Source organism: Temnothorax longispinosus, unplaced genomic scaffold, assembly GCF_030848805.1.
Source record: "Temnothorax longispinosus isolate EJ_2023e unplaced genomic scaffold, Tlon_JGU_v1 HiC_scaffold_27, whole genome shotgun sequence".
NCBI classification, from domain to species: domain Eukaryota; kingdom Metazoa; phylum Arthropoda; class Insecta; order Hymenoptera; family Formicidae; genus Temnothorax; species Temnothorax longispinosus.
The window spans coordinates 292,125-306,271 of NW_027270089.1; the positions used below are offsets into that span (position 1 = coordinate 292,125).

A 14,147-nucleotide genomic window follows, 5' to 3' on the forward strand; every position below is an offset into this window, starting at 1 on the left:
ATGTCGGGAAAATTCTCCGACCTGAAGTTGCTATCGACGATACATACGCCTGGTCGGATTCTGAGGTTACCCTCGCGTGGATACGCTCAGCTCCACACCGCTGAAAAACGTTCGTACGTAATTGTGTGGCCCGCATCCAGTCCAACACATATCTCTTGCTGGAAACACGTCGATACCAAATCTAACCCCGCTGATTGTTGCTCAAGGGGTTTGTTTCCCCAAGAACTAGTCGATCACTCGCTGTGGTGGACCGACCCTGCGTGGCTCGTCGACTTTGAACCCACTCAAGAAACGACCTTGGGGGTCAAAAATCTTCCCGAGGCGAAAGGAAATTCTCGCGCCTTCGTCTCCATGAATCCTGCTGATGACGTAAATTCTATTACGGTTGTCGATTCGCTTCTCGACCGCATTTTGGAGTTAGACAAACTCGTTAGAGTGTTCGCATATTGTCTCCGATTCGTTAATAGAACTAGACCAAACACGCTCACTCTCGCCGTGGATGAAATCGAATTCCACTCGACTTTGTTGTATCTCGTCAAATTCGTTCAATCTCGTTGTTTTGCAGAGGATATCAGTAGGTTAAGACGCAATCAGGGTTGCTCCAAGCCTCTGCGAAAGCTCGCCCCCTTCTTGGACGCTCGCGGAGTCCTCAGGGTGGGCGGCAAACTGACTCATTCCGCCATCTTATATGAAGCTAAGCACCCAGCATTACTGCCTAGCCGACATCAACTCACGGAACTTATAGTAGAGCGCACCCACCGCCTACATTTGCATCCGGGACGTCGAGCGTTACACTATATCTTGTCACAACACTTCTGGATTCTGGGGGCCCATCAGGCCATAAAACGCTGCCTGTCGCGCTGTTATCTGTGTTTCAGGGCGAACCCACACACTGTGCAACCTCCCATGGCGGATCTGTTCCTAGACCGAGTACGCCAGGCCAATCCCTTTTCAATCACCGGGGTCGACTATGCTGGGCCATTTCCGGTTTATAATCGTCGTTCTCGCGGGGCCACCCCGTTCAAGGCCTACGTGTGACTTTTTGTTTGCTTCGCCACAAAGGCACCCTTACGGAAAGAAACTACAGCGGATTACAGAAAATTATATTACAGGAACTACATAAAAGTATTACACAAAATTACAGACTGAAGTATTGTAATATACTGTAATATTTTCGTACTATACGCTCGGATTACAGGAAAATATTACAGGAAAATAGCCTGTATTCTGTCATTTAGTGGCTCCCGCTTGATTTTAGAGAATTTTCCTCTGAAATACAGTCTCAAGAAGATATTTTAAAATCTAGAGAAATATCCTCTAACCATGAGACACTAAACTTAAGATTGCAGTCCCCTAATACTAGAGGACACTGATTTCCGATATTCACTCGGCATAAAAAAAAATATTTTTTTCGAAATTTTATTACTATTTTATAACTAAATTTGTTTCTTAAGATGCAGTCTATGATTATAAATATTTTCTTGTATTTGAAAAACCTTACCTTGGTGGGATTCGAACTCGGGACCTCTGGATCGTGAGCCAACTGCCTTACGTGGTAGACTACTTCTTAATTTGATGTAAGTGTTATATATAGTCTACATATGTCCTAACCAGCGCAAATATATAATTTTTCAAAAATCATCTTAAGAAACAAATTTCCCCACTTATCAGTAGAATATTTTTTTTGTGAATATCTTGCCGATATTACAGGATAATAATAGCCTGTAATATCACTGTGGAATTATAGGAAAATAATCTGTAGTGTATAATTATAATATATATCAGAAAAATATATATTTATATGATGTCAAAATGGCGAATACCCTGTATACACACTGATACTTTATATTTTTTTATATTTATTTACTTATAAAATATGAAATTAAAAAATAATAAAATGTGGTTAAAAAGTGATACATTAAATCTAATAAATTTCAAACAATATTTATAGAAATAATTTATATACAGCTGCATTGAAGTAAAAGTATACTATATATGGAGGGGTAAAAACCACAGTGGTGTAACTCAAATTTTTAAAAATCTTTTCTTGTGTGCATAGATGCAATGCGTACAATATATAATATGCATCTATGCGCATGAGAAAATATTTTTAAAAATTTGACTTACACCACTGTTGTTTTTACCCCTCCATATATGAGGCTCGCTATTTCAAATTTCATGGATTACTGGTAGCATTACGTTTAATACACGCGTGTAGTAGTGTATTACACATTTTGTAGATTACATGTGTAGTCTACTACACAAGTCACTTACCATACGTGTAGTATATTACACATATAATGGATTACACGTGTAGTCTACTACACAAGTCACTTACCACACGTGTAGTATATTACACATATAGAGGATTACACGTGTAGTGGATTTTACACTTCATGATTAGACATGTATTCCATATTACAGGAATTTCACGCACTAAAGGAATTACAGCGTGTAATAACTACAGATTATTGTGTTCCTTTCTGTGATAACTACAGGGAGTCCTGTAGTAACTACACAAGTGTAATATTTACTGGCTGTAGTTTCTTTCCGTAAGGGCAGTTCACCTAGAACCCGCATTTTCGTTATCTACCGAATCGTTTCTGTCACCTCTGAGACGCTTCATTGCTAGGCGCGGCCGCTGCTCGCGGATATACAGCGACTGCGGCACCAACTTTGTTGGAGCTCATCGAGAGCTCGTTCACTGCATGCAGGCCGCCTCAGAGAGAGAAAGAATTCAGTAGACGTTTAATCCCCCCTCGGCGCCACACTTTGGTGGTCTCTGGGAAGCGGGGGTCAAGTCCATGAAGACTCACTTAAAACGCGTCATAGGAGCGCAGATCCTTACCGTGGAGGAGTTTGGCACATTCATAACACAAGTCGAAGCCATCCTGAATTCCAGGCCCCTATGCCCCACTAGCTCCAATCCTAACGACCTCGGGGTGCTCTCCCCGGGGCACTTCTCACTTTGAAACCCCTCGTAGCCGTCCCATATCCGGACCTAGAACCGGTGCCGATAGGTAGGCTCGATCGATGGCAACTGGTGCAGCACATGCACCAACAGTTCTGGAAGCGGTGGCATGACGAGTACCTGCACACCCTCCAGCAACGACTAAAGTGGTTAAAGTCGGCGCCCGCGGTAAAAAAGGACACGTTGGTCCTGTTAAAAAACGAGAACGCTCCTCCCTTACAGTGGAGACGAGGGCGGATCGTAGAATTACACCCGGGCCATGACGGCGTCTCTCGGGTCGCGACGGTGAGGACAGCGGCACCCTCACTCGCCCTCTGGTGAAGTTGTGCCCACTGCCGATGGACAATTCGCCAGAGGGACCTGCCCAAGCGTAGAAAATACGTCGTATATTGGTGGGCGGTATGTTCGGCGTATCGCTTTGTATATAGTTCATAGTTGTAAATAATCGTGAAAATTAGCATTAGTTTAGTTATCGTTTTCTTTGTAAATTTTGCGCGAAACGTCGGCGGATCGTGAGCAGCAAAAGCGTGCGACTCACCTATCGGTGCTGCCATCGCCCATCCGCCGACGGCATCCACTCCCCCCCGAAAAAGGAGCAACTACTCGCCCGCGGCGACTTTTCCAGGACCGCGGGCACACTCACAATCGAGCCGTACATTTTCTTACAGCGCACACATTTTTGGACTCTCAGTCGAGCCGTCTTACGGCGCACACATATCTTTGGCCAGCCGTCTTACGGCACGCATACGAAGGGACCTCGAGGAGCACCGGCCGCATGATCACGACTTCTCGCCTGCGCTCGCTACTGCTTTTGCCCTCGCTTGCTTGCACGTGCCTGCCTTGCTTTAGCCTACGCCTTGCATGCAGAACCAGACGAGGCTCACGGACAGGACGAGGCCCAGTGGAGACCAGGCGACCGGCGCATCCCGATGAGTCGCTTTTTCGCTTTTACAATTTTGCTGCATGCGCATTTTTCGCGTTATCATTAGTCGTGAGGGGATGTTAACTACCCCCTCTGGTCCTTCGAGCAAACGCGCTAATTTCGCAAATCTCGCCTCCGGGGCAAAATAATCCCCGTTCAGGATTCTTGGAGAAATAATATCAGAGTTTTTAATATTTCCTGCATACTTTTGGTTGGGACGATACCTATAGAACATCCTCAATGTTTTACCTATCGGAGAACACAAATTTATGCAAACTAACTTTGTGAAGTGGTCGTTGGGCTGTCCATAATTGACAACGAAAACCACCAACAGTTGTCGTAATATAACCTTTATACTCAGTTCCTAGTTGAGACAGCTTGCACTTAGATAAATCAATTCTCGACGTATTATGCACTGGAAAAGAAGAAGACATATTAATTGGGTAGATTTACGGATTATTATACGGTGAACAAACAATGTTAGCATTGGAAACAATAAATATTGGGAGTGTGCATTAATTTTAAAGGATTTTCAAGAGATGCCGTAAGTAGTACTATATCGCATCGAGCCATATTGTTACTACCTTCGTGTCAAAGCTACCATCATGTGGCTTTAGTATGCGTCATTTTGCCGAAGTAAACAACATTGTTTTTTTAAACATCGAATATGTCGAATTTTGTGCCAACAAAATGCAATTTGCGGGAAGCTTTGCTTTTTTGCTTTTATTTGAAGAAAAGTGCTTCAACGAAAGTCAACGCTGAAAGTCAACGAATGCTGTCGGAAGCTTATGGTAATTATACTCCATCGATTTCAACATGTGAGTACCGGTTTCGACGCTATAAAAAAGGTGATTTTGACACAGAAGACAAGGAACGTCCAGGCCAGCCGAAAAAGTTTGAAGATGAGAGTGGAAGCTTTACTCGATCAAGACCCGAGTCAAACGCAAAAAGAACTTGCAGAATCATTAAACGTTGATCGATCAACGATTTCCAGACGTTTGAAGGCTATTGGAATGATTTTACCCCAAAAATTCCTTAAAATTAATGCACATTCCCAATAATAATAATAGACAGAAGAATGGGGACGGCGAGATGACAAGCTCAGCGCAGAGGGCAGCACCAAAAATGGAGACTTGTCATAATGTTTACGTTTAATGAGTAGAGAGGTTTGGAGAATTTTTTAACATGCCGGGGGAATGTGTGTAGCATATGAATGTAAAAATAAGGGAGGGCATCGGTTCCCGTGGGACAAGATAATGAAAAAATGGTGGATTACTGCTATAAAACGCAATTTATGTCCAAATACTGCTGTGCACAAACCACTTTAGACCTGAGGATTATATTACCACCGACTTTAAGAGTAGTGAGTTTAAAATAAAATTAATAGACGTATAATGGTGTTTAGTCGCAAATTTGTATTCGGACATAAATCCTCGCGTTTTATAGCAGTGATGATCCACCGTTTATTTTTCATCATCTTGTCATTCTTGTCCCTCAGGAACCGATGCCCTCTCTTATTTTTACATCCATATACCACACACATTCCCGGCATGTTAAAAAATTCCGAAATATTCACGTTTATGTACACAGATTTTCTCATTAACGATATGCTCGGTACTCGATGACAGCTCGGTGTGTCTCTAATTTCGCTAGCGCCCCTAACGGCTAAGAGTGGCACGCGCCGTCCCTATACAATTATGAATCAGGCCGTCGTATTTTTCATTTTTGTATTTTTGACTTCTTTTTTTGTACAATATTTTTATTATTTATACGTGTGTGACCAAGCGAAAAATGAAGTATAGTGAGAAAGCTACAACAAACTTAATAAGTAAATTATTAATTAAAAAATACAGACTAAAGTAATGGTATAAAAAAGGAAAAAAACAGGCTTTTTTGTTATATCACGATTTAATAATTAGAAGCTTGGTGTAACAAATAGAATTTTCTTCCTTAATGAAATTTTTAAAACTCTAAAAGTACGAATAATATAAAAATTCTACGCTGGAAGCTCTGAGGGGGGAGAGGGGCAGGGAAGTTTCGCGGCGCGGGGTACTCCATGCCCAATGGGAGCCGGGTCCGCGAGGCAAGAGAAGAGGAGCGTGCAACTACGGCGAGGAGTTCACGGGGAGAGGGGGGTACCGCGCTACGGTCCGCATGGGGGATACCGCGTTTTCGGGGTCCGCGGGGAGGGGGACCCGCGTTTAACGGCCGCGTCGGTCAGCGGTGAAGGGGGGTCCGCAAAACGTCACACGGCACGCTCCCGCTCGCGCGGTCTCTCTCTCGCGTTCTCTCCCCCTCGCGTTCTCTCTCCCTTGCTCGCGGTCTCTCTCTCACTCGATTCTTCTTCGTAGCTCGTATTCGCGTTCTCTTTCTCCCGCTCGCGATCTCTCTCTCACTCTCCATTCGCCTTCTCCCTTATTTGCCTTCTTACCTGTCACTCCACGTATCTGAATCTTCTCTCACTTGCCTTTTCCATCATTCGCCTATCTATTCGCCTTCGCAATCTCTGTCAATGTAGTATCTTATTTTTGGGATAATTTTTAATAGATTTATTAATTTTAATTTATCAAAAGATACGGTAGTGTCTCGCGCCAAGAACACGCGAAGCAAGACCGCACCGTGACTCTTTTATGCGACGCGACGAGTTGCGAGCACTCGATATTATTAGATTTCAATAACCGCTTAACCGATCAAGTTCTAAGTAGACCCAATCAATATCTTGGGTTTGAATTATGTAATAAAAGTGTTTTTATTTTTCCGCTACGTGCCCTACGAGCGGTGATATTGCGATGCAAAGTCCGATTGAAAAATTTTACATTAAGATACAGACTTTTTTTTAAGATACATCGTTTTCATGTCGCTCTCAGAATGTCACTTTTACGCTTTTGAGTACAGATGACTCTGATCCGATGAATCACGCGCGCGTTATTATCGATCCAGCAGGTAAATCAGGTCGATATAGACTTATCAGCCAGGAGGTTATTTATTATGCGGACGGATAAGTTTTTAATATGTGTATGTACAGTACATTATATATATATATATATATATATATATATATATATTATATATATATACAGGGTGTATCATTTTAAGTGATTCAGCTGAATATCTCTTAAAGTAAAAGAGATTGGAAAAATTGTTTCAGACAAAAGTTGTTTGGTTCGAAGGGGGACATAAGATGATGTCATTGGTTTGACCATAAATGGTCGTTTAAAGCTCACGTGAACGACACCTTTAATTTCTTAAATGGAAACCCATATTTTCCAATACATATTCTTGTAGCTAATCTCGAGAGCTTTTTAAAACACTATAATAAAGTATTTTTTTGTTAAGAACTTTTGGAATTATGAGGCTTGAAAGTTCTAGTATTTTGACATAAAATACAAAATATCTTGTAAAACATTAATTTTTCGGTAATGTTACCTTAAAACTTTTATGCACAGAATAATGAGACCAATCAATTGATATGAAAAAAAGGCATAATTCCTGTAAGAAAAAATATGTACTTTGCAACACGCATGTGCATACTTTTTACATTTGGGGGCTCGTCCGGGATCGGACGGGCAAAGTGTGAAGAGAGCGAGGAGTGTAAGACAGAATGGCGAGCGCGGCACCCACGACGGCCACGACAGCTCCCTCCAGGAAGAGGGCACGTGCGGTTACAGTACCTAGTACGGATGCCCCGCAGCCTTCGACAGAGACGGAGGTCCTCCAGGCAATGCTGCAGGAGATGCGACTTTTACGCGAGGAACACGCTCGGAGGGAAGGAGACTACGTAGCGTTATTGCGGCAGCGGGATGAGGAGCTGCAACGTCTTCGGGAGCCCACACAGCTAAGTCCCTTTGAATTTAGACTTACGGCGGATTCGGGTTCGCGTTTCGCGTTCGCGGGTGTGAGCCGCGAAGGGGGAGACGCGCGTCGCGGGTTAGAGCCGGAACAGATTTTTAAATTAAAGCCCGACACATATGACGGGACGATTCCGTTGCGGGAATTTCTTTCGCAATTTGAGTTGATTTCTCGAGCGAATATGTGGAGCGATGTGTCAAAGACAATTATTCTAGCCTCGTGTTTAAGGGGTAAAGCGCGTTCGGTTTTAGAGAATGTGCAGGATTTGGATAATTTAGAGTATCCGGAGCTTAAATCAAAACTTGAGTTGCGTTTTGGTGAAGGGCACCTTTTGCAGGATTATTATTCGCAGTTCACGAACCGGAGGCAGAAATTTGGGAAAGATTTAGCTGAACTCGGGTCCGAACTCGAAAGATTAGCGCGATTGGCGTACCCCGAATGTCTTTTTGCGGTCCGTGACAAAATTTCTTGCGCTTATTTATTTATTGGCGCTAACTAACGGCTTCGTTAAGAGGACTCTTCAATTAGAGGGGGTGACCTCTTTAAAATTGGCGGTGGAAAGAGCTAAAGCCGTAAAAAGAGAGGGGAGAGGAGAAAGGAGGTAAGGGTGGCGGACCTCAGGGTGGATTTAGGACCGGTCGGAGGGAGTGCTGGTCTTGTGGAAAGACGGGGCATTTCCGTTCCGATTGCCCTAGTTTCAAGGGAAACGAAATTTAGTTGATCTCAGCGGAGGAAGATCAACTTGCGCGACAAACCCCCCAGTTTTAAATTATTCGGGGACATTTCTTGTAAACCGAATAAGAGAAAATTTTGATAATTTTTGTTATGTTGGAAAATTGGATGGCAAAAATTGTTCTTTTAAGATAGACACGGGTTCCGATGTTTCTATCCTAAATAAAAAAATGTTCGAGAAAGGAAAAGAGAAAATTTGAATAGGAAATTGCAATTTAAAATATCCCACAGGAGAGAAGGTTCCTGTCGAGTTTAAAGTTTTGGTAAAGGTCGAATTAGGGAGACATTCTCTTGAGATGCCAATGTTAGTGGCAGAAATTGGTGATAGTTGCCTTTTGGGGGTAGATTTTCTTAAGAAGATTAATTTAGAAAACATTTTTGAATCTGCTTTTGGCAACTTGAAATCTTCTGAGGAAAAAGTTTATTGCTCCAGAATTGAAGACTTTTCTGAAAAGGTCCCTCCTTTCTTAAAAGAACTCTTTATTAACAATTCTAAGAAATTGAATTTGGGTCAGAAGGAAATTTTTGCTAACTTTTTGTGCGATTTTCAAGATGTGTTTTCTGAGAATATTGTTGCAGGAAGTTGTGATATACTTAACCATGAAATAGATGTGAGAGATTCTCTTCCCATTAAACAGAGACCTCGTCGAGTCCCGATTCAGATGCGTGGGGAGGTAGAGAAAATTATTGAGGAAATGAAGGGACAAGGTGTAATCGAAGAGTCGCAAAGTCCTTGGACTTCCCCGGTTGTCTTAGTAAAAAAAAAAGATGAAATAATAAGGTTTTGCATTGACTTCAGAAAACTAAATGCTGTGACCGTAAGAGATTCCTATCCCCTCCCTAGAATTGACGATATCCTCGACCAACTTTCCGGAAACTCATGGTTTTCCACCTTGGATTTGAAAAGCGGCTATTGGCAGGTAAAGATTCGTCTTCAGGATAGAGAAAAAACCGCGTTTTCTGTTGGGGGCGGGCTTTGGCAGTTTACAGTCATGCCTTTTGGTCTGTGTAATGCCCCCGCGACTTTTCAACGCCTTATGAAAAAGGTTTTACGAAGATTGTTATTTAAAATCTGTTTGGTTTATCTTGATGATGTTGTAATTTTCGCAAAAAATTTCCTTGAAATGCTAGACAATCTTAAAAAAGTATTTCTACGGTTTCGCGAAGCGAATTTGAAGATGAATCCGAAAAAATGTGTTCTTTTCGGTAAAAACGTAAAATATTTAGGTCATGTAATTTCAGAGAGCGGGGTTTCCACTGATCCTGAAAAGATTGCTGCCGTTAGAGATTGGAAGGCTCCCCATAGTAAATCGCTGTTACGTAGTTTTCTCGGATTTTGTTCTTACTACCGAAAATTTGTTAAAGGGTTTTCTTCTTTGGCCAAACCTCTATTCACGTTAACGGAGAGTAAAACCAAATTTATTTTAGATGAAAAATGCCAACACGCCTTCGGGGAATTAAAACGGAAATTATCTTCCTCCCCGGTACTCTCTTTCTCAAAGGGGGAAGGGGAATTTATTTTAGACACTGACGCGTCGAATACAGGAATCGGGGCGGTTTTATCGCAGAAACAAGATGGAGTAAAAAGAGTTATCGCTTACTTTAGTCGCGTGCTTAGTAAAGAGAGAGGAATTATTGCGTGACTCGACGAGAGCTTCTGGCGATTGTTGATTCCCTTAAATCATTTCACCATTATCTTTTAGGACGAAAATTTTTGATCCGCACGGATCATGTTTCCTTGAAATGGCTGATGTCTTTCAGAGACCTGGAGGGGCAGCTAGCTCGATGGCTAGAGAGACTCCAACAGTACGAATTCGAAATCATTTACCGCAAAGGGCTTTCCCATAACAATGCTGATGGATTATCCAGGCGGCAATGCGAGACGATGGGTTGTGAATATTGTACAAGAATTGAAAAGATTGTCTCCAGGATACACAATCGAGACGGAAAATGTGGTTGCTCGAATAGAGTTTGTAGGAGCAAATTTGGAAACTTGGCGAAAAGAACAAAGAGAAGACCCTAGTATTTCTGAAATCTATCGCGCCAAGGAAACGGGGAAACGCCCTCCTCGTTCAGAGATAGCTTCTGCAGACATGTCCGCTCGAATCTATTGGTCTTATTGGGACGCGCTAAGTTTAAAAAACGGGACCCTTTATAAAAGGTGGGAGGCCCCGAATTTGAAATCGAGTTTTCTGCAAATAGTGGTCCCTCGTAAACGAGTCAGAGAGATTTTGGAGCAGGCTCACGATTCTCCCTCTGGAGGGCATTTTGGAATCAATAAGACCCTTGATAAAATTAGGAAGCAATTCTTTTGGGCCACTTGCAAGCAGGATGTCGAAGACTGGTGCAGTTCATGTAAAATTTGTATCTCCAAAAAGGGCCCCTCAGGTAAAGGGAAATCCCCTTTGCAAATTTACAATGTCGGGGCCCCGTTTGAAAGGATTCAGATGGACATCCTTGGTCCTCTTCCTACAACTTTGTCTGGGAAGAAATACCTTCTTGTCGTTGTGGATTGTTTCACCAAGTGGATGGAAGCCTTTTCCTTGAGGAATATAAGAGCGAAAGCGGTGGCGGAAGTTTTTGTAAAAGAGATTGTCTCCAGGCATGGTATTCCCTCTGAGGTCCATACGGATCAGGGAAGGAATTTTGAATCAAAACTTTTTGCAGAGTTAATGGTACTCTTTGGAATTAAAAAAACGAGAACCACCGCCTTACATCCTCAATCGGACGGACAAGTTGAGCGTCAGCACCAAACTCTAATAAATTTTCTTGCTAAGTTTATTTCAAAGAATCAGAGGGATTGGGATCATTGGATTCCTATGTTTTTGCTGGCGTACAGATCTTCAAAACATGAAACCACTGGTGTGACTCCGTTGGAGTTATACTTTACTCGAGACCTTAGGCTGCCTTTGGACTTGTTAAGGGAGAGTCCTCCGAAACCTCCTGGGGAAGATCCACAAGTAGCTAGAAGTTATATTAGGAACTTGAGAGAAAAGCTCGAGGAGATCCATTTCAATATTAGGGGACGGAAAAATCTCAAATCTTCTTGTGTGAAAACCCGGTATGATCGAGGCAGATTCTTTTTCAGAAAGGGGAAAAGGTGTAGCTTTATAATCCTCGAAGACAGAAGGGGAAAGCCCCTAAATTGCAGAGCAATTTGGAAGGCCCATTTTTCATAGTTAAAAAACTGAGTGAGGTAGTTTATTGTATTCGAAAGTCGCCAAGACATAAGAATAAAGTAGTTCATGTTGATAGACTAGCTCTTTTTTCGAATAGGAAATTGGAAGGTTAGATCGGAACCCGGAAATTACTATAGTTACTAAGTAAGAATTTTTAAATATTTTGTTCTGTGTTCTTTGAGCTTGACATTTTGTGTTTTAGGAAAATTAGTTACTGGCCAGAGGAGATGCGGAGAACTCGAAAAGGCGAGATGAAGTTCCATGGCAGCATCTCTGCAAGCCTGCCTCGCCCACAGTTTTTGTACCGAGGTTTTTCCGTGGGACTTAGGGCGAATGCCGAGGCAGGGGACAGGGGGAGTCTCTTTGAGATATTGGGTCCTCGATGAAATTTTCCCCCCTTCTGTCCAAAAAACTTCAAGAGAGAAAACACGCCGAAGAAGGCTTAGCGTCGGGCTGGAGAAATGGGTCTGTACTGTGCGTACTGGAGGGCTAGATTCTCTGCGTGGAAGCTGGGAGTCGCCTTGGAGTTTCCCGAAGAGAAGACGGGATGTCGTTGGGGACTGCCTGAGGAGAGCGGTAGGAGCTGAAGAGGACGGCGCCCGGTAACCTGTGGCAGCAGCCCAGGGTAGGGCAAGAGGCCGTACAGTTTCCTGGAAGCTGCGGGAACGGGAGAACGCCCTGACGCAAGAACTGCCCTTCCGGATTGTCGGGACGACAATCTGAAGAGGGAGGGCAGTGTTACGCCCGCGCTGAAACGGCCCTTGATCCGAGCTGAAGCGAGCGGTCATTCCCGTGAAGTTGGAAGCGTCCTTAGCAACGCGGGGATTATTGATTTAACTTGGTCTTGGAGAACTGTTCTTGTGTGTTGACACTTTTGTATTGAGCAGCTGTAAATATACGTGAGTCTGGTTTTCGTAACCTCCGTGTTATTATTGCGTGAGTGTCGAATAAGTGCTAGAGTGCCGTGCTGTGTCGCGAAAGTGCGGAAGCTTCGCTTCGCGTGTGTAACATTATATATATATATATATATATATATATATACGTCAAATACATTCGTTCGTAACCAAGATTGGTTGGATTATTACATCTTGCCTTTGCTGGCTGGATTGTCGATTACATCTTGCCTTTGCTGGCTGGATTATGCATTACATCTTGCCTTCGTTGGTTGGATTATTACATCTTACCTTTGTTGGATATATAGGATCCGCTATTTTAAATTTCTCTAAACTGACTTCAATTTTGTAATCAGCGACCCCAAAAACCCCCGAGTAACGAGTTTCAAGTAAATCCGATAAATTTTAAAAAAATCAGTCCGCCATATTGGATCCGCCATTTTGAATTTTTAAAATCTGACTTTAATTTCGTAATCAGCAACCCCAAAAACCCCCGAGTAACGAGTTTCAAGTAAATCTGATGAATTTAAGAAAATTTCGTCCGCCATATTAGATCCGCCATTTTAATTTTTTTGAGACATTCAAATCTTAGTGCTATCTACTCACAAGCTATGTATTCTCTTTTTTCCATTAGAAACAACAATTTAATCATATGATTTGTGTTTTTAACTCATATGAAGCGCCATATTTTGACCGCCATATTGAATTTTCAAAAGTACCACACTGTATTTGATAAAGCACACAAAAACAGATTTTAAGCCCTTAACCATTTTAATCGGTTCAATAGAATTTTGGAGACGGCCCTGTCCCGGTTGACATAGAACGTCCCATATATATATATATATATGGCATCCTCTCCGATTTTTTTGAAATTTTCAAATTTTGTATACTTATTTTGTGTAGTAAAAAAGATTATGAGAATAAAAATTGTCGCTCATGTTCCGTTTGTCTCTATAATTAATACTTAAGGGGATCCTATAGCGAAGGCCGAACATCCTCGATGTTGATAACGTCAACATTTCTAATTCTGTTTTCTATGTTGTGTGTCTATATCTGTCCTTGTTTAACTATAGTAATCTGTCCTTGTCCGATCGCTGCGCCATCTCTCGCTACACGCAATACTGCTTATCCTATCAACCTGCATGTGCTTTTGCACATATAAAAGTTAAAAGCATGCAACTTTTTTTCTAGGCTTTTAATCTTACTTCTAATTGCACGATATTGTTCTTAAATGTTTTTCCTAGAGAGCTTGTATCTCATTTTGTATATATAAACTGCAGTATTTTTGTATAAGCAAATATTGTCGTCAGTGCTCTGGCGGAAAAAATTTCTATGAATAACTACAAAATTTAATTAGAAATAGAAATTTGTACATTTTTGTTGAAATATTTAATTTTTTGTAGAAATGGTTATTTTTTTATAGAAATATCTACGAAATAGTACCACAAATTACAATGTTCTCAAATCAAGAAATTATTGCAAGTAGTATTTTATAAAAAACTACAATTTATAAAAAATAGTACAAAGATCTACGAATTTTAAAAATTTAAGAAGAAACAAAATCTTCAAAAATTAAAACATCTGCTTACTTGTAGAATACT

The 14,147-nt window shown here is 41.8% G+C and overlaps 1 protein-coding gene across 1 annotated transcript; it reads left to right on the plus strand.

Moving 5' to 3' along the window:
* Nucleotides 1–1,038, plus strand: LOC139824116 (uncharacterized). Its single transcript, XM_071796605.1, has one exon. It carries the CDS (start codon nucleotides 1–3, stop codon nucleotides 1,036–1,038), a length of 1,038 nt encoding a protein of 345 aa, XP_071652706.1.
* Nucleotides 1,039–14,147: the final 13,109 nt, after the last annotated feature.